We start from the raw sequence: 25,094 nt of genomic DNA, 5'->3' as shown, positions 1-25,094 counted from the left end.
CTGAAGACTACACCAGAGAACTTGAGTAGATCAGTTTTCAGACTCCACCAGATCATTCCAGTACACACAGATTTTGCTCAGTTCTTGTGTTTGACAGTGCATCGACGCATCGTGCAGATTTTCTAGGAAAGACTTGTGGCGAAGCATCGTGCAAATTTTCTAGAAAGATGGGAGGAGCACACACAAGGGTCTTCAGTTTTCAGACTCCACCAGATCATTCCAGTACAAACATAAGACAAATTTGAAAATTTTAAAAACCAAGACGATGTGGCTAAAATTAAAGGGGACAATATCAAGGATTTCTGAGTTCTGACAGGAACAAATGTCAGTAATTAATGTAAAGTAAAGGTGTGTGACAGACTTACAGGTATCTACAGAAGCAAACAGCAGCTGGTTAGCGACTTCACATGTTGCAGATGTCTTTGCTGAACTTCTTATTGATAATTTACCAATGAAATGACACTAAATGCCGGGTAAATTGTAACTGCAAGTAACAGAGTATCTCTGTATTGAAAAAGCTGATTGCCTAAGCGGGACTTCTTCATACACAAAAAACAACACATCCTACTCAGGACAAACATTGCTATGATACACTGTCAGTTAGTCAGAACCAGACACAACGATATGCAAAGGCAAGATATCAAACTGGAGTTACACTAAATGTGGCTGATTATATAAATATCCTTTCTCACAAAGGATTAACATATCCAAGTCTCTGTCATTTTCTAGTGTCAAGACATTTCTGTGTTATAAGTTACTACAATAATACCAACAATGAGGACAGTGAACAAGTTTGGCAGAAAAGAAAAACATAAGTGGAAACTACAAGTTGGTGTGGTAAACTACAAGCTATGGGAATAACTGATCTTACAAAATCATTGCTGTTCTTTCCAACTCCAACGGATCATTACAGCCTGCCTTCTCAAATCAGCAACACTTACATGTACAACCTCAAATTAGCCATGGATAACCATAGGAACGAAGCGTCCTCAAACCTTGCGATGCATATGGGACTCGAACCATTCGAAGATCTCTGCATTCTTCAGGCTGGTAAACTCATGGTACGCATATGCAACATTCAGCTCCTCCGTGACATGCCTCTCCAACGAGAACCCCTCCGGCAAGACCTTGGCCTCCTCTGCTGCCCCCTTCCACGGTGTGCTCCTGCCATCCTTCTTCAGAAACCCCTTGTCATCCAGGAACGACTTGCGGCGAAGCACGTCCACGATTCCGTCGGCGACGGTGCGAGTCAACCCCGGAATCCTCGCGGCCAGGAACCCCCCGCTCACGGCAAAGGCACCGCACTGGATCTCCCGCACATCGACGCGCTTTGACTTGAGTTGGCCTATGCTCGCCGCCACCATCCGCGCCCTCTCGGCGTCCTTGGGCATGTGCACGAACAGCGCCGGCGGGTACCCGGCCGGGACCTCGCGCATCGCGGCGAACACGCCCTCGGCGATCATGATGGCCACGCTGCTGAACCTGACCCTGGCGGCCAGCGCGGACACGAAGTACCCGCCCGACGACGCGCCGATGGCGACGAGCGGGAGGCCGTGGAGGTCTGGGTATTGCTCGTTGACCCACCATTTGATGATGGACTCGACGGCGGCGAGCTCGCTGCCGTCGCCGGAGGCGGCGGCGTCGAGGGACCAGCACTCGGCGCGGCTGGACACGGCGAGGACGGCGTAGCCGCGGCGGAGCGCCTCGCGCGTGAAGCGGCGCTCCTCGGGGAGCCCCGCGCAGCGCGGGCAGCCCGGGGAGGCGTCGAAGAAGTCGGTGGCGCGGATGGTGCAGCCGGGGGCGACGAACACGGCGGCGCGCGGCGGGCCTGGCGGGAGCTGCCACAGCAGCTCGTTGCCGTTCTTGCGCTCGACGCGCGGGTCCAGGCGGATGGCGGCGGGCGTGGTGAGCGGCGGGGCGGGAGGGGCGCGCGGGAGGAGGAGGGCGGTGGCGAGGAGGATCAGCGCGCAGGAGGAGGCGACCAGGACGAGGGGCCTGCGCGGTTGCGGGATCCTGGCGAGGAGGCTGTGCATCGTGCGCGCGCGATTAGCCTTGCGCTAATGGGGGTTTCGGGACAGGTTCGGTTTCAGTGAGCCACTGAGTTGACTTGTCTCGACGAAGGGGAACGAATGGAAGAGGGTCGCCAACAATGTGCTTCTCATTTAGAGCATGTCAAGCTGTTGGGGTCAGGCTAAAATCCGGCGCTATTTAGCACCGGGTGAATATAATTTTTAGTTTGAGGAGATAATGCGATGAGGATGACGATCGGTCTTTCTCGCCGACAAGTCGGGGTCATCAGCCGTGTGGGAAGTTTTCTCGGCGTTTCCCGCGCTTTCGTTTCGTCCGGACTCCCCGAGCGCTCCCCGCGAGGCTGGGATGACCTGGGCTCCCCTGATGGATGAAAGACCAAATCCAGACGAAAACGAGAATCCGGGGGCACGATTGAACCGTTTTCGTCCATCCGGATGATAAAAATGTGTCCTGGGGCCTTCCCGGGAAGACGGCTGGAGATGCTCTTAGTGGGTCAAAATTCGTTCGTTTGGAAGCTTAACTCGCACCAAAATGTTGCACAACATCATGTTTAAAGCAGGTTAAAAGTTGGTCCGAGAGGAACGGCTGATTCGGCCGTTTTTCTGGAGATAGACCCAGGCGATTGCCGCGTCGTGACTGTTTTGCACGCGTTGGAAAGCGCGGGAGATGAGGCGAACCCCTTTACACTCCACTCTCCTCACCGCCCAATCGACACTCCCACCTTCCTCCGTTTCTCCATGCCCGCCGCTCCTCCTCCTCTCCTCCACCTGGCGGCCTCCCCACCAAGCGGAGTTGTCGGCGCAGGAAGTTTTGACGGCGTGCCAAATAGACCACCTAGCAGCCGGCGGAGGCAACCTCGCAGTCCCACTTAAACCCCCTCCCCGGTCTGTTCGAGGACGCGGTCAACGAAGGCAGCGTCGACGGCGGTAGCCTCAAAGGTGACGGATCTGACCGGGGGATCATCATCACCGCCGGGAAGCGGTCAAGATAGCGTCGCGGCGGGCAAGGCTCCTGCGTTCGCAGATCCTAGCCTCGCCAATTTGGCAGGGTTTTTTCAACCCCTCCGGCGGCCGCCTCGAACATGGCCTTCTCTTCTTACCAGGCTCCGGTGGGTCCGTCCATGTCTCGGAGCATTCCTCCGTCAATAGGGACGCCCCATTTCTCCAAGGTAGGCGCACAACCTCGTAGATTTAGGCAACGATTAGGGTTTGGTCGAATTTGGTAACCGCCGATGATTGTGCTATGTCCGACGAATGGCAGTACGGCGATAGGGCTAAAAGGCATGCGCTACTAGGGTATCTTGTCGAGGTGTTGCATGCGCATTGTAGATTTTCCAATTTGGGCAGTGCATTTGTCGGGGTGTGAAACGATTGCACACCCTAAATTCGGAAATTGGGACAAAATTTGCATAGTTCTGGACAATGGTATTGTACTTTTGGCTCATGATGTGGCAAGATTGAGCATGGCGCGCAGCGCCATAGCTGTTGATCATGCTCTTAGGTATGGTCTGGATGCTGACCAACACATTGGCACTGCCATAGTTGTCGATCATTCTGTTGCTCATGGTTTGGATGGTGATCAAGCATTAGCACTACCATTGTTGTTGATCATGCTCTTACTCATGGTCTAGATGGCGATCACCACATTGGCACTGCCATAGTTCTTGATCATGCTCTTGCTCATGGTCTGGATGGTGCACATTGGCACTGCCATAGTTGTTGATCATGCTCTTGCTCATGGTCTGGATGGTGATCACCACATTGGCAGTGTCATACATGTTGATCATGTTCGTGGTCATGGTGTGGACTGTGATCACCACATTGGCAGTGCCATACCTGTTGATCATGCCACTTACATGAACTTGCTTTTCTTATTAGGTCGTTAAGCTGGAGTGCGACAAGATGGGAAAAGGGTGGTTCCCTCCACCCGGCTACTAGGACAACCTCATCCTGAACCGCTGGATGAGCGCTCTGAAGCCAGAGGTGCCAGGAAGTGTGGAGGTTGTGCTGATGCCTCCTCCCACCGTGGGCCGCTAGCCTAAGTTGGGGCACCTCGCTAGGGCGCTGATGCTGCGGAGGTTATACGTCCAGCTCAATGCGGACAACATCCACATGCTCGTCGTGCCGCCATGGTTCCAAGATGCGCTCCGGGAGTGGATCAAGATCCCACTGCCACGCAGTGTGCTCTTGTCTGCATGTCGGTTCTGCGGCGAGTGGGTGCAGGTCACCTACCATGGTGGCCTGGTGGTCTTCGGCAGGAACTGGCGAAGACGTTCTACAAGTACGATCTCCATTACGGCAACGTCGTGGATTTCAAGCTCTAGGCCTTCGTCTTGAAGATGACCATCTACAAGGCCGACTGCTCCACCACCAGGTTCTATACCTACCCTGATCACAGCTAGGCGACGACCCTCCTTTTATATGTATATCTGTCAATTATGTCCATATGTAGTTGTAGTGCTACTTATGAACCTATTGATACAAGACAATGACATCGTGTTTGATCAAGGGATTCTACGGGACTTTCTTGCTTTTGATCAAGGGTTCTACGGGCTTATATCGTCCTGAAACTTCCTTGCTTTGCTCAGGACGTGTTTGTAAGCCTTGACAATGGTGATTAAGTGATGCAGTTAGCTAATTATGTATGTTTTTTTGTGCTGGGTACTGTCTTGGTAACGGCTAGTTAGGGGGAAGAACACCTTATAAAGAGGGAGGTAACATCATCGCTGCTTAGCACATAACCAAACAGTGGATTCTTCCCTCGTCAGCCAACATAGCACATATTGTTATCAACAATCAGTGAACCGAAACTGCATGATGAAACTTTGTTGGTATCCCAAACGTGAAATGTAGTGCATAAACTGGCCCAGACTCTGTTTCACCTCATAGAGCACCGGGTTAAAAGCAGATACTGAATAATTTCGGTGCAAGCAACCAATTAGGCCAGAAGGACTTGGAAGAAACGCCCGTTGGCTTCGGCTGTGGGCTGCGGGTGGAAGGCCCATGTGATAACCTGGACCAGCATCGTAGAACGGCCCGGTGCGACGAGCTCTTCTGCGAGTATCTGTTTTCCTCTCCTTTCCTCGCCGACGGCACGCATCTGCGGCGGGGTCGCGGCGGCCGGTGGCCTCGTGCGAGTCTTGCCCTCTCCCCGTGAACACACGTACTCTAAGGCGAGGAGAGCTCCTCCATCCGTCTCGAATCCGTCGCTCTCCCTCCTTGCCGGCGACAGCTTGGGCAGCCTTGCCTCCGTCACCTCCGTCGGCATCAGCAGGTACTGCCCGACGCCTCCCCGGTCCACACTCCACCGGAACACTTCCGCTCTAATAGAGTATGCTTTTGTACTTCGGATTACTGTCACTAGTGCTTGAGGCGGCTGTAGCATATTACTGAGGAATGATCTGTTATTATCCGTTAATTAATTACATGAGGGTTGATTCCTCAAAAAAAAAAACATGAGGGATATTTTTGCTGATGTGTAATCTTCTCTGCTGCCTCAGTGGATTACTGTTGCTAGTACTGCACTACTATAGCTACACAACAGAAAATGAGTTTATCGGCACACTGTATGCCTTTCAAACAGGAATCTCTTGATTATTAAACATGAATAACTGCTATAACATTTGTTTACATGTTTTAGATCATAAAATGCGAGAGTGAAATATGAGTTACCAGCCCTCTGTCTTATCAAGTTACTTCCTTAATTAATACTCCCTCCATTTCATAATACTTGCCGTGGAAGTATTATGGAATGGAGGGAGTATTAAATAAGGTACTAACAAATTTTCTCCGGGGACCTGCTTGGTCAAGCTAATACTAATATTTATGCTACTTTCGTGGCCATTTCATGATGATTATTATTGTCCAGCACCTTTTTATCCAATTTCTGTAGGTATATGTTTTGTTTGCTAAGTTCTTCATTTTAAATTTTTGTCTTTCTGGATGTTAGATTTTGGAAAATATGGATCCTGAAGAGCTGAGTGACTCTGAGGAAGAAGATGATGAGATGATGCTATTTGTTTTCCCAGCTTTATATCTAGCTTCCATTGCTCACGAAACAGAAAGTGCAACAATACGTAGTGATGCAGAATGGGTATGTGAAGTTCTTGAAGATGACCGAGGGCAGGGCTATGAAAAATTTCAAGTAGAGCCTCGTATTCTCCGTGACTTCTCAAGATATGTTAGGTCAAAACATCTTCTGCGGAATACAAGAGGTTTGTCTGTAGAAGAGCAAATTGGCATGTTTATCTACATGCTCTCACGAAATGCTAATTTTGAGAAACTGAGTGCTAGATTTGAGCGCAGTAGAGAGACTATTCATAGACATATCAAGGCATGCTTTGATGCAATCATCTCAGTGAAAGGCGACTTTGTGAAGCATCCTCCTTCAACTGAGACTCATTGGAAGATATCGTCTGATCCATGCTATGGGCCTTACTTTGAGGTAAGAGTAACTTATGGTTGTATGTTTCTGTAACTTGTATGCTTTTTTGCTACATGCCAATTACATAGGGGATGTTTTTCTCTTGCAGAACTGTATAGGGGCAATTGATGGGATCCATGTTCCTGTGACAATATCAGACAGGGAAGCGGCTCCATATCGAAACAGAGAAGGATCCCTCACTCAAAATATGATGCTTGCTTGTGATTTTGATCTGAATTTCGTCCATGTGTCTCATGGTCATGAAGGATCTGTGTCTGATGCAGCGGTCTTGTATTCTGCTATTGAATCTGGATTTCAAGTTCCCGGAGGCAAGTACTATTTGGTAGACAGGGGTTATCCAAACACGGCTTGTTTTCTTGCTCCTTATAGCGGGGTCCCTTACCATACTGAAGAGCAAGAGCAGAGAAATTGCCAACCAGGAGACTACAAGGAGCTGTTCAATCTTCGCCATGCACACCTGCTTAACCATATTAGGCATGCCATACGTATACTGAAGATGAGATTTCCCATTCTGAATGTTGCAACGTTTTACCGGTTTGAGACTCAGCTGAAAATTCCTGCAGCAGCAGTGGTGCTGCACAATATAATTCAGAGGCAAGGAGGTGACCACGGAGGATTTTCAAGTAACTGGACAATCCCAGTTTCAACCCGTAAGACTGTGGCTTTGCCTAGCGGGGATGATGTATATGGAAATGATGTTGCAGCACTGAACAGTCAATGCGACGCGGGAAATGCTTTTAGAGATGGTATTGCAGAGAAGATGTGGGCTGATTATGTAAGAAACAGGTGGACCATAGGGGAAGAAACATAGGTGTACAAGTACTAAAATACTTTGCCAATTGCCATTTTCCTAAACTTCACAATATAACAGGCTGACCTGGTAGAAGAATGAAGGCATCTGGAATTGTGGAAGAAGCCTTAATGTCGAGGGGCTTTTGATATGTGTTACACAATGATCTGCACGAGATGCGTGTTGTTTCATGAACGCTGCATATTTTTTCCGTTGTCGTGAATCAAGATTGAGTGGTTGAGATGTTTGTACATCTGCAAGGCGGCACTTCCATGCCCTGCACCTGCCAAGTAACTTGAATTTCTGAAGTTCTATTTTGGTCAACCATATAGGTATCTGTAGCATTTGTTTAGGACATATTATCTTCTATTGTGTCTCAGTGAGAAAAAGTAGTGTTGTTCCGAGACTATTGGCTTATTGCTGCGACTGCGTTCTTTTGTGACATGCGACATGCCGACATGTCCATAGTGTTGAATGCGTGGTGAACTCTGTTCATGGACCTTTCTTTGGCTCCAACACCTATTAGCAAATTAGGTTGATCAGTTCTTCATTTTGGCAATTTTCGGCAGTGTAGGATGTGTAGTTGAAGCCACATGGATATCATGAACCCATGGGCGATGAGAAACCGCAGCCTGTCTTGCCTTGACACCATGAAGCTCCCAGCAATGCCCACAAGCTACAGATTAAGGACCACCTGGGGATGCCGATAGATGGAAGGCTGCGGAAGCACGGACCAGCTTGTGATCATGCAATTGTTGAGGCATGACAGGCATTGCTGGAAGTAGATAACACTGCGTTATCCACTAGCAAGCTTGACAGGGTGGACCAATTATACGGGGGATTGTTTGCCATCCTAGGAGAGTGTGGAGTCATGCGAGGACACAAGGGGTGCAATGCCTCCAACTTGATGGATGAATGAAACACTCCGGATATCATGGCGGAGAACATTTGCAGTCAACACCCAAAGTCATTCCAGCAAAACATGCAGGAGCTTGCAACATGTCGAAAAACATTTGCAACATCAGAAATCCACATATCATTGACAGTTTATTTATCACTGTATTCGCTGAATTTGGCTCTCCGCCAACGGTCCTAGCCCACCGGAAAGCCGTTTGCAGTCCTAGCGTCTCTCGGAGCTTGGTGGTGAAAATTGATTTCTGTCGCATGTCATGGTGCAACGCTACATCCCCAAATCTAGGTAAGATGATGGACATCCTAAGGCGGGAGGGACGGGGCACAGGTGAAGCAAGAGGAAGGTGTCAAGCAGGATCCTGCCAATATCCAGCTTATAGTTTATTTGAACATATTTAGTTCAAAATTCAACTAGAAATCACCAAACGCACCCCTAAGCAAGATTTATGGAGGGATAGAGAGGGGTGGGGAGGCGAGAAGCACAAGGAATGCGTGTTGTGGAGCGAGTCAGCTGATTTGTTTCCTCAATCTGATATGAATCATTTACCCACATATATTTAGGGCCCAGAATGAGCAATACCAAGGTTAAGAAAGCTTTCTGCTCATATAGTTCCTTCTAAGCAACACAATTTTGAAGCACCAATAGTTGCCAACTGCAGAATTACAAATTCCATGAAGGGAAAGTTTGAAAGGAATCCAAGTGTAATGTACATCAGATGGTGCATTGAGTTTAAAGGAAAATATTACTAATCAAAATATCATGTGCGAAGCAAGCATAGAATATGCACGATCAAACATCTTTGTTTCCAGAAGTGTAGGAGTAACACATTTAGATCACAGATCACACATCGTACTTCCTCATATTTAAACCACAGATCACAACTCATACTTGATGATGTTTCATAACACAGTAAAGTCTTACACAATGTGAAAATGATCTTCTACAAGTTAGGAGAGTAAAACACTACAATTTCAACACTCATTTTCATTAGTTTGAGCAAACTGAGGATGTCAGAATGTTGTAGGTGAGTTTCTTTGGTAGTCCTTTGGAGCAAAGAACACCCTTACGAAAAAAGTGGCCATACGCGAAGATCGAGTCATCAGGAGAACAAACAGCTCCAACATGTTCATCCTGAAAGGTCCACTGAAACAGTGATTGTTCTACTTTCAAAAGAACATCCAATTTTTCATTTTCCTTCACCGTGACGACATGCTGGAATAGTTTCTCATTCCCAAATAATTTTCCATCAAAAATAAGAATCTCATAATCATCATAGCAAGTGCTGAAAGCAGTGAACCTCACATGACAAGGATGGTCAACCTTTGCATAGACTTGTATTACAGTCTCCACACTTCGTGTAAGGGCCATGCATTTTATGTCCAAGTTGCAATCATCGCTAGGAATCCGTACATGAAGCATGTAATTGTATTCTGCACGTATATCTATCTCAGCATATGCAGAAAATAGCTGCTTGTCAACTGATCCTTTCCCTCCCTCTTTTATCCAAAGATCAACTTCTAGTAATGCACGATCCCGTACATACATTCCTCGACAAGGGCTACAAAGAGGCAAGACAAAGGAATCCTACAATTTAACATCTTGTTAGAACTTAACAAGCTGTATCCACTTTCAAACAGAGTAGTATACATTTTAGGCACTTCCAACTTTATTGGAAAGTCATACTATGTGAACGTTTGACCGACTTTATACAAAAATATAAAAATACTTATGTAACTAGCTAGGTATATGATGAAATTATTTTTCATCGTAAATTTAGTGATACTAATTTCGTGGTTCAAATGTTTGTGCTTTTCTGTATAAACAGGGTCAAACATTAAAAAAGTTTGACTACTCAAGAAAACTGAAAGTTCACTCTTTGTGGGACGGACGGAGCATTGAGTGCCACTCCCGTGTCACGAGCATTATTTTCCATTTGTTTCAATAAAGCATGCATGTCCTTCAAGGCTTGAATGTCATTTTGTCCCTTTTGCTCCATTTATCTTGTCAACCAGTTCAACACTCACGGATACACATCATATCTATTATTCCCAAAATTATTAGAATTACGGACCTCACGCTGATCTAAGCCTAGCCCCATACTGCCTGGACCGTTGGAGTTATAATCAACATTAGTTTCCCATGTGTAGTGAATAACCAAGTGGTGGAAAATATAGACCAAGCGTAGTGAATTACCTGCTTCTCAATTGTGACAGCATCATCTCTGGAACAGTTGAATATACAATTCCTTCGCGGGTCCAATTCATCGCGAACGGCAAATATTCCATACACACTAATGGGATAGGATGCCGGGGAGCTTGACAAGCACACCGAAAAGAACTGAAGCATCTCTTTCGGTGTGCAATATCCAAGAGCCGATGAAGCTGCATACACACATACATTGGGAACAAGAGTAATAAATTGGTTAGAAATAAACAGATGGCGCAAGATCAGATTAGTACTACGAATGAATCAATGGAACTTACTTACTGGCAGAAGTATCATGGGTGTTGTAAACTCTATGGTAGCAGTTGCTGTCACCGAGGATGCATTTAGCTGTTGCGTGAGGGAACACTTTCAAAGGATGGGGCGGGAAAGGGGTGTCATCATCATCATCTTCCCGGGCCATGATCTCGTTGTAGATATCCGAGTATTCTCCAAGCTGTTTGATGTACCTACGTACCCATTTACGCTCTATTTCATCCGCGTCACTTTTGGGGTAATGTTTTCCTGTTGGATTATCAAGAACGCAAATTAAGGATCAATGTAGCATCATCTATCGGCAGATGATTCTTTCAGGTTATACAGTACAGTAATATGCTTCATCTGACGAGAGAATTGGGTACCTGGGCAATTTGTCTCGTCCTCCTCGTCCATCACTTGTCTGCCCTCGTGTGTGCTAGAGTCGTTGACAACTTTATTCCCTGCTGGAGAATCATCCCGGGAGATGGTTAGATATTTTGGTTGTAGAGGGGAATTTAATCTAGAGGGAACATGAGGTCCAAGGCAATTCCACTAGGGCAAGAATCTGTGCAGTTACAGAAGTATGTGTTGCTAGGAGCCAAACAATTGTGGCAGACTGTAGCTGGCATATAAATAATCAACTCCAGCAGGGTTGAGTTACCGCAAAACCATCTCCTAATAGAGATTCACACAAAGAGTAGAGAGTAGAGATGCGTAGCGTACGAACCGGTCCCCATGCTCGGCGGCTGGTCCACCTCCTCCAGCGGATGAGGGAGATCGCCTAGGTCTTCCGGGCATCCCAAGTACTCCTCCGTCGACGCCATCGACAAGCCCGGGTTATGGTCGAGAGTCCCAGTGATTTAGGGATTTCAGGTTCGGTCTTTTTTAGGTTGAGGTTTTTTTTTTCAAGTGAACGGAGGATAAGGGCCTTTTTTTTTTTGAGACAACGGAGGATAAGGGTCTGGTCCAGCCCGCTGGGATTGGCGAGGCCCATCCCGAATCCTATTTGCCGCCACCCACCGCTTAGCCTAGCCCAACAATTGGGAGGTGCTATACACCGACCGGGTCGGTGCGGATGGGGGGTGCCGCACACCCCCAGACCCGGCGGTTCTATAGTGGGCCGCGGCCCAGCGCATCAGGTAGGTTCGTTTTTGTTTTTCCTATTCTCCTTTTCTTTTCTGTTTACATATTTTCGTTATTTAAAAAGCAGAAATATTTTTTAAATCCGAAAGTTTTAATTTTTATGAATTTTCAAAAAAAATTCAGAAAATAAAAAAATTAATTTTTTTCCAGGATTTAAACATTTTTCAAATTTGAACATTTTTTGAGGTTCATCGTTTTTTAAAATTTTGATTTTTCTTTAAAATTTGAACATTTTTCGAACATAAACATATTTTAAATTTGAACATTTTTTGATACGATTTTTTTTAACTCTGAACATTTTTTAGTATGAACATTTTTTAGTTTGAACAATTTTAAAGTTTGAAGGGTGCGCAGTATTGGGCAGCCCATTTGCCGAGCGCATGAGGAAAAAATGGGTTTAAAATCCTGCGGAGAAAGGAAACGATCCCAGGTTGCTTGTAACGATGACAGAAAAGAGGAGCTTGCCGGTACGCTGGAGTTGATTTGTTGATTCTGTACGTGCACTGACTTACTTGATGCATTATCACGGGTGATATCAGTGTGGTTCCCGACTTCCCGTAGCTAGCATATTTGGTTGTTCCTTGGGGGCTTCCGGCTAAGATTTGTCCCTATACATGTTTCGTTACTTCTGTTAATTTTTTTGGTATGTTTTTTTAGTTGTGGCTCCTGCGCTGACATGTGCTTTGTAACACGCTAGAAATCTTTTTTTGATCAATGGAATTGTTTTTTTTTTGCCTATTTGAGAAAATAGCTCCGAGCTATTTTGTTGGCTCTAGTACGAGCCATGATCTGTTCCATCAACGAGACAACAATGCTAGAATTATTCATCAACTATCGAGATGGTGGTGGCAAAATTTACAAAGGAAACAATGATGTTGTCTCTTGCCGGGGCCAAAGCGTTGTGTCGCGAGAGTGAACTCTATATATATATTTAGTTGTGGCTCTTGCCATGACATGAGCTTTGCAACATGCTAGAAACCTTTTTCTTAATCAATGAAAAGGTGATTTTTTTTTTGCCTTATTTCAAGCTCAGAAGTATTTTGTTGGCTCTCCTACAAGCCTCTGTACTATCTGATCCGTCAACGAGACGACTGTGCTGGCATATGGCGATGAAAACTAAAATCTGAACCCAGGTATGCGACTAACATCCAACACGTTGATAGTGTTGGCTGCAATCTGTTTTTCTCTTTCTTTGGCTCCAACGCCTGTCAGCAGAATTAGGTTATAATAAAGAAAAGGAGTTAGGTTGATCACCTCTTCATTTTGCAGTTTTTCGTCGGTGCCCCATGTTGTAGTCACTGTTCGTGTGAATTACCAAACATTGTAGGTGATGGTCCACGTGAAGCACCTGAAGGTGGGATGAGTGATTTTGCCTGAGATTTGTAGTGTGCTTTGGACCATGCACACGCAGGCAGGTCCGAGCGGAAACACACGTGCCGCTGGATTCATAGCAAGATGCGTTCAGCTGTCTACAGAAAGATCGCTGTATATCCGAGCACCGCAGCCTGCAGGGTTGATGGCTCATCAATCATCCATGTTTGTTTGTTTGTGTCTACAGAAGATATTGTTGGCTAACTTATCCATCTAGTAGCAGAGTTTCTCTTGATTCGATCTTTTTATTTTTTACTCTCTCTGTAACAATATAAGATGTTTTAGATATTTTGAAACCTACATATTTTTTTGAAATGGGATATGCCCAAGGATTGATACAAAAATCAACCAGCGAAAGAAACATGACATAAAAAGAGTACACACCAACAAAGCTCCTAGTATACCGTCAACCAGTCTGGCACAAGATATCCTGAGCGATCATCGGGAGCCGTGTACACCCAGTAGCCATAGCATCCCGATGTCCCTCCGACGAAAGGAGAGACCAAAGCTGAACCCAGTATGCCACCATATGAAACTGAAAAGAATTTTTCCTGTTAAAGATAATATCATTTCTGACCCTTCATATAGACCAACATAAAGTGGAAACCCCAATTCGAATAAAAGCCTTAGATTATCTATCTACTTCATTCAACCAATTGCCAAACATATTAGTAATATTTGATGGAGGTGAAAGATCATAAGTGAAATTAAGTGTACGCCAAAGAAGCTTAGCTAAAGGACACTCCACAAAGAGATGTTGGATAGTCTCCTGATCCCCGCAGAAAACACATTCCGTACACCCATTCCAGTGTCGTTTAGCTAAATTATCTTTAGTTAATAAAACCTTGTTACTCAAGAATCACATGAAAATCTTTATCTTAAGAGGAACCTTAACCATCCAGAGATACTTTCACAAAAAAGGAGTATGGTCATTCATAAGATCTTCATACATAGACTTAACCGTAAAGAGACATGTGGATGTCAAATCCCAAACAAAGCGATCATTATCTTCACTCAAGTTTACCCTCATCAATTTGCGATATAAGTTTACCCAGGAGGACCACTTATTACCACTCAACACTCTACGAAAAGTAATATTGAGTGGGGTTTGAGCTAACACATGGGCAACTGTTACATTCTTGTGATGTACAATATTATATAATGATGAATACTGGTGTGCTAAACGAGTTTTTCTTAACCACGTATCTTCCCAGAAGCGGGTATTCATTCCATTTCCCACTTTGAAAAAACCTCTAGAAAAAAACTCCCCCTTAACCTCCATCAACCCCTTCCAAAAAGGGAGAATCAGTAGGCTTAGCCTGCACATCAGATAAAGTCTTATGTCTTAAGTATTTATTATGTAGTAACTCTTGCCACACCTCTTCTTCATTAAGAAGTTTAAAGAGCCATTTACTCAGAAGACATTTCTTTTTTAATCTCAAGAACCTCAATACCTAGACCCCCTTGATCCTTAGGTTGACACACAATATTCCATTTTGTAAGTCGATATTTTCTTTTATTCTCATCAGACTGCCAAAAGAATCTAGATCTATAGAAGTTCAAACGTTTCCTTACCCCCAACGGGTATTTGTAGGAAGGACAACATAAACATAGGTAAACTAGATAACACTGAATTGATAAGGACTAACATATCACCATAGGATAGTAATTTCTCTTTCCAGCATCCCAATTTGCTTTCAAATCGGGTCTCTACCGGATACCAATCAAAATTTCCTAGTTTTCTGTAATGAATGAGAATGCCCAAGTATCTAAAGGGGAATGAGCCAGCATCACATCCAAAGATCTACTTGTATTGATCCTCCTCCTCCTTGGCCTTTCCAAAACAAAAAATCTCACTTTTATGGAAATTAATCTTAAGTCCTGATAGCTCCTCAAACAGACACAGTATTAATTTCATATTAACCGCTTTCTGGAGATCATGCTCCAAATTTTTTTTGTATCATTAGAATACTATAATATGGAGAGACCACCCTCAACGAGATGGGGAACCAGCCCTCCTACTTAGCTATCCTCTTTTGCTCTTTCAATTAAGATATCCAGCATGTCTACTATAATATTAAAAAGCATTGGAGACAAAGGGTCCCCCTGCCGCAATCCTTTCTTTGTCTAAAAATAATGACCAATGTCATCATTAACCTTAACACCTACACTTCCTCCTTGAACGAACTGTTGAACTAATTGGCCCCATTCAGGAGCAAAACCCTTCATCCTCAAGGTCTGTTGCAAAAAAGGTCATCTCACTTTATCATAAGCCTTTTTGAAATCAATTTTAAACATCACCCCATCCATCTTTTTGGTGTGTAACTCGTGAATTGTTGTATGTAGGATGACCACTCCTTCCAAAATATTCCTACCCGGCATAAATGCTGATTGGGTTGGTTTTATCACTCTTGGAGCAATCCCCGAGATGCGATTTGTACCAGCCTTCGTAAAAAATTTAAAACATACATTTATGAGGCAAATAGGTCTATATTGTTGTATCTGTACTGCATCCTCTTTCTTGAGAAGTAATGTGATTACACCAAAATTTAGTTTTTAAAGGGGCAAATCCCCTTTACTAAACTGAGAGAACAACACCATCAAATCATCTTTTATTACTTCCCAATTTTTTTGATAAAACTCTGTCGGGTAACCATCCGGACCAGGAGCTTTATTGAGTTCCATCTGTGATATTGCCTCAAGCACCTCCTCTTCAGTAAAAGGAGCTGTCAGAATCTCATTTTCAGCCTATGAAATTTACGGTATATCATGTATTGCATCCTCCACTAAAGAAATACTACTTGATGCCGGTGCCCAAAATAATTTCTTATAGAATTTAGTAATATAGACCTTCAAATTATCTTTCCCAACAATAGTTCCCTCTTCTTGTTTTAATTGAAATTTTTTCTTTTTGCGATGTTTACCATTTGCTATTAAATGAAAGTATCTTGTTTATTGACCCCTCCTGAATGTGTTTAACATTCGCTCTTTGAGCTCATTTAGACTCCTCTTCCCTTCTTAATTTATTTAATCTTTTATTTGCTTTTTAAAGCTCTTCTCTTTCATTCAAACTCAAAGGATCTGATTCCGCTTTAAATCCAATTGATCAATAATATTTAATAATCTTTCTTTTTCCCTTTTTATACTTTCCATTTTGATTCTTTGCCCATCCCTTGAGAAATCTTCTTATGTGTCTTAGCTTATTCAACCAAGTCTCCATGGGATTCAGCCCTATCAAAACCGAATTCCACTCATTTACTATTAAATAAATAAAAAACCTCTTGTTGCAACCAATATAGCTTAAAAGAGAATTTTGACTTATTATCCATATGTGCTTTCACTCCTGAATCAATGAGATACAAACTAAAATAAATGAATCAAAGAAAGTGCTTAAATATCTCTACATATTCAAACGGGGGGAGTATTTAGCTGTCTTGATTCGTGCACAAGTTGCTCACGCTCCGCGTGGATCAAATGAGAGCAGGCACAACTGAGCTTACTTTTCTTCTTCCTTTGTGTTCCATTTTACATGTTTACCTCGTCGTGTATATTTGGAGAGAGACAAAAACGTTGAAAGCTATTTTTCCGGACCCAAGATGGTAATTCACATAATAACATAGCTAATAGCTTCAGAAAGAAAATGAAGATCACCCTTGTACAGGATAGGTAGACACGTATATATGTGAAATTTTGTGCAGAAGTATTATCTTTTCCAAGCTGATGATAATCGCAACTAAGTACTATTGTGCAATATGAAGCCACTGTATAATTTATGTAAATCGTGTTAAAATATCTTTAAGCAATAATACACACGGACCATAATAGTTTTACATGCTTACTGAATTATACATGAATATGTTTCTGCTTGTGCTTCGCATGTAGTTCCTCCGTCCTGAAACGGATGTTGCAGATATATTTAAATTTAGATGTATCTATACATAATTTAGTTTATAGATATATCCGTACTTAGATAAATTTGCTACATCTTTTTTGAGATGAGGTGTAAAAAATATTCGCCATTTTTTCGTTAACAAACACAAAAGTCTTGCATCTCGATGAATCGATATAATAGGAGGCAACGTGCACGCAGAAATTACAACACCGCCTTCTAGGAAGGGAGAATTGCCACGAGACCCCTTTCCTCTGCCGTTTGCCTATATCCCAATTTTTGTCTAGATTCATCATGCACTTAAAGTTTTGTATGTGTACGATGAAGCAGACTTACAAAAGGATATTACCTCTGTTTCTAAACTAGATGACCCGTTACGCTATCGCGCAAGTGAAAATGAAAGCGCATTAATATGTCAATGGATGCTGACCTATAGGACGGTAATTTAATAAATAATTTATTTCGGTGCTTTAATCTATATTTTTGGTGATTGTTCATGTCTTGAGTTGCTATATACGCATCAAATATGGTGTTTATTTCTTATCCCTATAAATTTTACAGAATTATACAGGATGTTTCATACCAAAATAGTTGTAAGACGATCTTTCATGTATTGGTCATTCAAAGTTAATTCGGAGAGTATTCACGGTTCTACTATATTTGCCTTCCATTTTTGCCATGAGATTTTGTTTTCCCATTTCCTGGTATTGTCCATTGATATTAAATATTTCACAATTTCTATAACATGTCAGGCTTTACCGGAACCACATTGGTAAGCAACGTATGCTATAAAACTAAATCATCAATCTATCACGTGGATGTCTGCACATTATGAAGTTTTGTCATAAATAATCCGAAATAAGCAATGACTAAACCGAAACTCAGCACTGATTCATGATGAAAAACCGTGCATCTTCCTCAAATCACGCATGTGATAAACAACCATGTCAAGATGTACCTGCCATTTTGATTCAAGATGTACTTGCCATTTTGATTCAAGATGTACATGCTAAGCTAGGTGTACATCCCACTGCCAAAACCAAAATCTCAGCCAAAAATGGGCCCGGAGTCGTTAATTACAACTTCCACACAGGATAAACTGTGACAAATAACTATTCTGCAAACAACATTTTTACTACTGTGGTAAACCATAGAAAATAATGCCTGAAACATCACGAGATAGTTAAGTTTGTGCTAAATAAGAGAGAACTACAGTTTAGAGAATACCACATGCACAAACATGGAATCCCTTTTCTTCATAGAGCATGGCAAGGACATATACCATCTTGTTTATAGAAGGTCTGCCAGGAAAAATCAACAAGTAAAATCAAAAGGAACAGTACATATGATAAGCTACCAAGCAAGATCATCTATCTTGTCTAACTGAACACCATTCCATCTAGCTTGGGTAGTGCACAAAAATCTGAAACTCGTATATTAGCAGCCTTAGGATAAAATTACAGAGCATATGGCCATATAATTCTGAAACTCATACCAGTTTACATCTTCTCTGAAATTTAACAACCTCACAAGTTCTGATTCCTGAACACTACAACTCGACCGACTACAAAATCCGGTCGAATCCGGTCGATCTCGAGTGGAATCTCAAGCGCACGCCGCCCTGCGCTGGTGACAGTATCAGCTTGCCCAAGGCTGAGCTTGCCCAAGGCTGCAGGCAGCGCTGAAGCGGCCCGGCCGCGCGTCTGTCTCGTGTCCAAGGAGTACATCCTGAGTCGCGTCTTCTCATCTATGGAACTAAAAAACGGAAACATCTAACAACCTTAGATGCATGCCACATATCAGCCATTTTATTTTGTGCTCAGGTTCCTTATATGTCAAATACACTGTAATAAATAAATACCGTCAGGTAACTTTTGCTGAAGAAATATCACTTCATGCACAACTTAGGTATGAACTATAATATATATAACACTGACATATATACATACTTTCGAGACACCGTCATACGAGTATTTTTCCTTGAGAACACCTAATGTAGCATGAAGACCTGAAACGTAAGTGAGTGAGCACAACAAGCAGGTCTTATTACACACAAAATATGAAAGTTAATAATTCTGCCAGGACATCTTGCCCTTTATAAATTATGCTGCATCTTAAAATTCCGAAGGGTTAATTCATGATCACACACAAATTGTTCACTGAACCTAACATAGAAGAGTAACAACCATGTGTCGGCAGGTTGTTCAATGAACCTAAAATGGAAGAGTAAGAACCCTATGTCAGCTGGATTAAATCTACAGTACATATTGCATCAAAGTTATGATAATATCTATGACTTTATGCCAAAAAGAGGGAGGCTGGGGTCAAGGGGAAAAGTGAGGGCCCAGCTAGGACAAAATGTTAAGTATGACTAAAAGCATAACGAGCATAGTGCAGATTCTTCAAACGGAAATACATTTGTACACCCAAACATGAGTGTGGGTGTACTCTTTGCTTGTTGGATCGTTGGAGATTCGTGCAAGATGCCATGTGAGAGAAGCCATTTTCATCTATTTCCTCCATTTTCTGGAAAGGTAGTAGGTCCCATGTACAGGGGCAAAAGCCACCCCGCTGCTACTTTTCCTCTCTCCCGACAAGGCATATCATTGATAAACACATCTAAGACATGGATGATATTACACATCACAAGTATCCAGTACAAGAATGATTTCCTTCCTTAAATGTCATCGGCTAACAAGGATCCCAAAATAAACAACTGAACTACTTTGATAACTTCCCGTTGCGCCCGGCGCAAAGGCAAAAGCAAGATAATATTGTAACCATAAGTTTTATCCAGGATTGTACTTGTAATCATATATGATTGAGATTTATTGGCTTTAAACCATGAGCCTCATGATAGCTTCCCGGTTTAGCTATGCATAACATACATTCTAACATATATAGGTCCGGTTCATCTAATACTGTCATAAGTGTATCACATAACACATAGGCTGGTGAAATTACATTATACGGAATTCCTATGTACATTACGGAACATAGCTGGTGGAATTGCTATTGAAATATCAGCAGCCAACAACACTCGCATAAAACGACCAGATGATCGGATCAGGTTGAAGCCCCTATGAATGGGTTGAAGCTCTCAGATGATTCCACAGAAATTTACTGATAATGTGATTCAAGATCAACACATGAATTATGGCATTTCCATCATTGTAATGGCACAATTTCTCCTTCTATGGATCCATCTGCATACACAGTAAAAAGGCAGTATTTATTCATCACTTTCAGCAAGGCAGCAAAATTACTCTAACTGAGAATCGTTATTTCGTGCAGCAGAACAGAACACACATATGCCATAGAAGATAAGGTTTTAACACCAGTAACTAACACTGAATCAATAACCATGCTCATATCGAAAACATTTTTTTCTCAAAAGCAAAAATATACATGAAAAAGAAAGACATTGTGTGCCGACACGTACCAGCAGTAAACAGGAGGCAAGTGAGAATAAAACTAACCACCTACTTTTACCAAAATCAAGCATTTACCCATTCTCAATAGGAGCACAAACCATAAAAAACCAAAATGTAGTAAGCATGAAAGATGATGGAAGTACAAAGACTTCCTCCTGAGAGCTGATATGAGCTATTATTAATTAGAGTGCAAACATGAAATGTATGCATCTCTAAAACAACAATTTCGAGAACGAACAAAAATGCATAGAAACAGGAGTGGAGAAACCAATAATAATACCTTCATAAGCTGGGAGCTCTTCCATTGAACCAAAACCAATAAACCTGAAAAGTAATAAGAAACACAAATGGTAGTTTATTAGAAAATCCAACAATAAAGAACAAAAGGAGCAATTGGAAGGTGAAAGGTAGTTTATTATAAAATCCAATAATAAAGAAGAAAAGGGGCAATTGGAAGGTTTATAATCCCTGCTTCTCTAAACAGAGCACAACTTTCGATTGGTGTTCAATCCTTTTGAAAATTCTATCATTAAAAACTAATAAATTAAAAACCATATAGATCTGTATAAAAAAATAATTTAAGTTGATTTGTCCTTCTATGGTTATTTCCCTTGGTTTAGTCGAAGCGAGGTAATCTATAGATTTGACGATTGATACGGAACAAAGAAAACGTATCTACAATACAAGTAGTAAAAATAGCTTTAGAGAAACCTAACCATATTATGATTTGTGTTCCTTGTCCAAACAAGCGTATCCAGCTAACCAATTTTCCAATGCAAGAATAAAATGTATCCAGCTATCTTAATGCATACAACTGTGAAAATGGCCAAACAGAATTCAAGTTGAAAGACCTCCATTATTAGTAACTTCGACTCAAGGTAATTTCCAGCAGGTTCCATATCAGAATCTCAATGGTGCAGCCACGCTGCGCTACCAAGACAACACGAGCTCGTACCCTGCTACAGTCGCTTGGCGGCGGAGGCCACCGTCGTCCATCGACTGAAGCCACCGGCATCCACCCACTGCCACCGCCGTCATCCACCAGCCTGGTGGAAAACAAAAAAGAATTCTCTAATTTTTTTTCAGTGATAGACACTATTTATAAAGTAAACAACCAATAAACTTGTTCGAAAGATTCCTTTAACCTTTTCATTTTAGTTATGCAATATAAATGGGCATGGAGATATTAACAACTGAATCTTGTATACCACACAAATAAGGTAAATTATGAACTGAACTCCAAATACTTCAGGACAATACAATACAAAAATTAGTGAGTTGCACAATACAGTAGAGTGAATTATAAGAGTGATACCTTTCCTTCACCCTTGCTCACATCTGTCTCAGCAATGCTACTCATTTTTAGAGAGAGCTGTAAAGCTACTCCTAAGCATCGCACAAACCATTGTTACTGACAGTGAAAATCTGGGCTCGAGCACATCTATTATTTATCAGACCATATATTCATTTGAGTTAAGTGCAAATGTGCAAATATATAAAAGTTTTCTTAAAGCAAAACGACACTGTTCACACTTCATCTCTCTCATCATCTTTGAGACGGCAAATCTCAGTTAGTTACTATGCAGAGCGAACTGATGAGCAAAAGTTGGCTGGATATGCGGATCAACAATCCTTTTTTTGTAGCACACCCACCTAATCTTGCTTCTTTTGTAAGGACAACAAACTAATTTTAATAGAAGCACTGAAGCGTCAAAGAGAACTACTAAGGAATAAACATACAGATAGAAATCTGCAACTAACCGTCTGCAGCCCCTTCCATGTCCGTAGACGTGGGCGCCTGGGAATATAGTCAGCGTGGTGTCTGAACTTCAGCTCAGCATTTATATGCTGATCTTCCTCCTAGATGATGCATCTTCTTCCCCACAGTATTCCCGCATCAATGCTGCCAGAACACAAAGCACTGGGTTAAAAAAAATCCAATGGAAGGTGACAAACTGACAACGAGAATTATAATGGAAGAATATGGAAATGCTTTACTTAAATTCCTAACAAAAATGAACTTCCCATAAAACAAGGGTAATTCTACATGCACAAAATTTAACAGGACACTAATGAATGTATATTGGACACTAACGAATTAGAGGGAGGGGACACAACAGAACACAGACCTCTGAATCATCCACGGGACAGTGGCTGCTGCATAGCAAACTTACAAACATGAAACACAGCTAAACGAGAACGGAGGGGGTCGACTTGTCTAACCTGGTCGTCGCTCGCGGCCGGCGGCGCGGCGGACAACCCGTAGTTCACCGGGCTGGCATCACCATTCCAATCGAGTGAATCCGATCTAGGAGCACTTCGACGGTCAAGCACAGGGAACAATAGAGGCCGGGACAGACATGGTACGTGCACGGAGCCGGACGCCTCGTGCTCCCCCGTGGCGGCCTCGCCGTCGCTCGCAGCCTTCTGCTCGGCCACCTCCTTCGGGCCGCGCTGGCGACGCATCGCAAGGCCCCGAGCCTCCCTCTCCGGCACCTCCTCCAGCGCCTCCTTGGCAGCGGCGGCGCGCCCGTTGCTTGCTCCTGCTATGCAAGCAATCCTACAAAAACTATCGAATTAAAATTAGAAATCTAAACATGTGCACTGGCTTTATCTTGTAAAATAGACCATCAAGCTAATACCCTACTTGGCTGTACAGTAAGCAACTCCCACCTAATTTGAGGGCAGCTACCCAACTGCTTCGGACCCGCTCCACGAACTGCAGAAAAACCAAGAACAAGTCTCAAATTCGTTGCTCACCTGCAGATAGGTTGGAGACGGTGAGGTTGCTGGCACGGACACTTCAAACCCCCTCCTCGCTCAGGCGCGCGCTCCCTGCCGCCGCCGCCATCGCTCGGGAGCACTCGTTGTTGATGTAGGATTGTTTGGTTCTGTTGTTGATGTAGGATTGTTTGGTTCCATCGTCGTCTCCAGCCTCCCTTCCTCCTTGTGCCATATACAAAGCAGCCAAATGACCTCTCCGGCTACCACCGGCGGTCATGGCTACCTCCAACCATTAGAGCCCAACATCCCCTGCTTGATATCCTCCTTCTCTTCTTCCTCAGACCTGAACACATTGTGTTAAGAAATAACATCAATTATAGCAATTAAAAATCAGAGTGTTGGAGGGAGAGAGAGAAGTGAGGAGGGGGCTGAGGTTTGGGAAAAGATTACGTTGCAGAAACGGCCGTCGAGCTGCACGCTGGACACCGATGGCCACGCCCCTGAGCGGGCCGACCGGCTCCTCAATTTCCGAGACGGCGCCCGAACCCGTGGACGGGCTGCGCAAGGGAGGAGTGGCGGCGGAAGCTGGCGAGGGCGGAGTAGTCGTCGCTCCAACCCCTTGAGGCTCTCCCCTTCTGCTGCACCAAGCTCCATCCTCTTCCTCACTTGCAGTGGCCGGCACAGCTCCGCCTCCCCGGCGGCCACCCCTCCCGCCCCTTTGCGCCCTCCTCCTACCGCATCCCCTCCAACCAAGTCGTCACTGCCGCCACCACCCACAGGGAAATGAGTAAGTAGAAGCTGTCACAAGCAAGTATCAGACAAATCTCTAGCTACTGATGGTGACCAGCTGTGTAGAACAATAGACACACCTTGATAGTAAAACAGAGTAATACATGCAATGCTATAATGAGAAGAACATATATGACCGGAGCAAACATGAATAATACAAATTTAAAATGAAACTACTCATTGCCATAATATACTTGCTGTAATGCTATAAACCGTGAGAACAAAACTGGGGACTCTATATAAGAGAGAACCAAACTTATGCATGCAGCATGTGGAATCCAGTACATCCAGATTTCATGGATATGGATTTCATGGATGTGCAAGCACCAAGGAGTAAAATTGCATATATGCAAGATGTACTATTCTGTAAAGAACTAAATATATAAACCATGATGTCCATAATATGTGTTTCCTTTAGGTAGCATAAATGCACAAAAATACAACTAACTGCAAAAGAAAGTTCATCTTCGGAGACAAATAATTAAAAATAACAGAAAACAAAGTTGTGACCTACCTACACGCATCTTAAAAAGGCATATCCATCTATCAAGGTCCCCGGCTCACAGAATTACTCTGAGCTTGCTTACCAGTGTGATATGGCTAGGTGCAAAATAAGAATATTCATCTACTCAGGTCTCACTTTTGGCCCCATGAAGGTCAACTGAGCTTGCTTATTAGGTAGGTGCGAAATAGGAATATTTCTTGCGGAAAGGGTCATAATATAAATTTGAAATCCTTTTTGTAAACATGCCTCATAAAAGTCAAGTTTCGAGTATATCTTTAGCAGTTAGCACATATCGACTTGTGTCACAACTCTACGGCGACGCAAACCTCGATCGACAAAAGCTCTTTCCAGGTGGAATTTCAATTGCTCACACGCATGCCCACACTGTGCTTGCAAATATTCACCTTTTGAAAATAAAATATTCAAATCGCAAGAAGTTGCTACATGTGATGAAATGGATTGATTATTATAGATCATCATCAAACCATCAAATGCTTGGTCAGTAGCACATATTGCATACTATAGATTCTAGGGAGCAAATTGTGCCAATATACATGAGAAGAAAGGGGATAAATAGAGATGGGGAGAATGGGTATACCTGC

General features: G+C 43.2%; 3 protein-coding genes across 3 annotated transcripts; 1 reads left to right on the top strand and 2 right to left on the bottom strand.

Annotated features, from left to right (window-relative positions):
• Positions 1-646: 646 nt before the first annotated feature.
• LOC124682789 lies at positions 647-2,033 on the bottom strand. The gene has a single exon (XM_047217405.1). It carries the CDS (start codon positions 2,031-2,033, stop codon positions 990-992), a length of 1,044 nt encoding a protein of 347 aa, XP_047073361.1. The 3' UTR covers positions 647-989.
• Positions 2,034-5,991: 3,958 nt separating this feature from the next.
• Positions 5,992-7,362, top strand: LOC124653550 (putative nuclease HARBI1). Its single transcript, XM_047192608.1, has 2 exons — positions 5,992-6,474; positions 6,563-7,362. Exons 1-2 carry the CDS (start codon positions 5,992-5,994, stop codon positions 7,283-7,285), a joined length of 1,206 nt encoding a protein of 401 aa, XP_047048564.1. The 3' UTR covers positions 7,286-7,362.
• A 1,802-nt stretch (positions 7,363-9,164) lies between these two features.
• Positions 9,165-11,478, bottom strand: LOC124653538. Its single transcript, XM_047192596.1, has 5 exons — positions 11,365-11,478; positions 11,021-11,098; positions 10,665-10,904; positions 10,371-10,558; positions 9,165-9,761 (listed from the first exon to the last, which is right to left on the bottom strand). Exons 1-5 carry the CDS (start codon positions 11,459-11,461, stop codon positions 9,165-9,167), a joined length of 1,200 nt encoding a protein of 399 aa, XP_047048552.1. The 5' UTR covers positions 11,462-11,478.
• Positions 11,479-25,094: the final 13,616 nt, after the last annotated feature.

This window comes from Lolium rigidum, chromosome 1 (assembly GCF_022539505.1).
Source record: "Lolium rigidum isolate FL_2022 chromosome 1, APGP_CSIRO_Lrig_0.1, whole genome shotgun sequence".
NCBI lineage: Eukaryota > Viridiplantae > Streptophyta > Magnoliopsida > Poales > Poaceae > Lolium > Lolium rigidum.
The sequence above is the reverse complement of the archived record's forward strand: the minus strand, read 5'-3'. Positions and strand labels throughout refer to the sequence as shown.

Bases quoted from the DNA above. Each gene is read 5' to 3' on its own strand.
- LOC124682789 (XM_047217405.1), bottom strand. From the start codon at position 2,033: ATGCACAGCCTCCTCGCCAGGATCCCGCAACCGCGCAGGCCCCTCGTC.
- LOC124653550 (XM_047192608.1), top strand. From the start codon at position 5,992: ATGGATCCTGAAGAGCTGAGTGACTCTGAGGAAGAAGATGATGAGATG. The intron at 6,475-6,562 runs GTAAGAGTAACT...TTTCTCTTGCAG, and splicing joins GCTATGGGCCTTACTTTGAG to AACTGTATAGGGGCAATTGA.
- LOC124653538 (XM_047192596.1), bottom strand. From the start codon at position 11,461: ATGGCGTCGACGGAGGAGTACTTGGGATGCCCGGAAGACCTAGGCGAT. The intron at 11,099-11,364 runs GTTCGTACGCTA...ATTCTCCAGCAG, and splicing joins GCCGCCGAGCATGGGGACCG to GGAATAAAGTTGTCAACGAC. The intron at 9,762-10,370 runs GTAATTCACTAC...GTTAAATTGTAG, and splicing joins CTGTCACAATTGAGAAGCAG to GATTCCTTTGTCTTGCCTCT.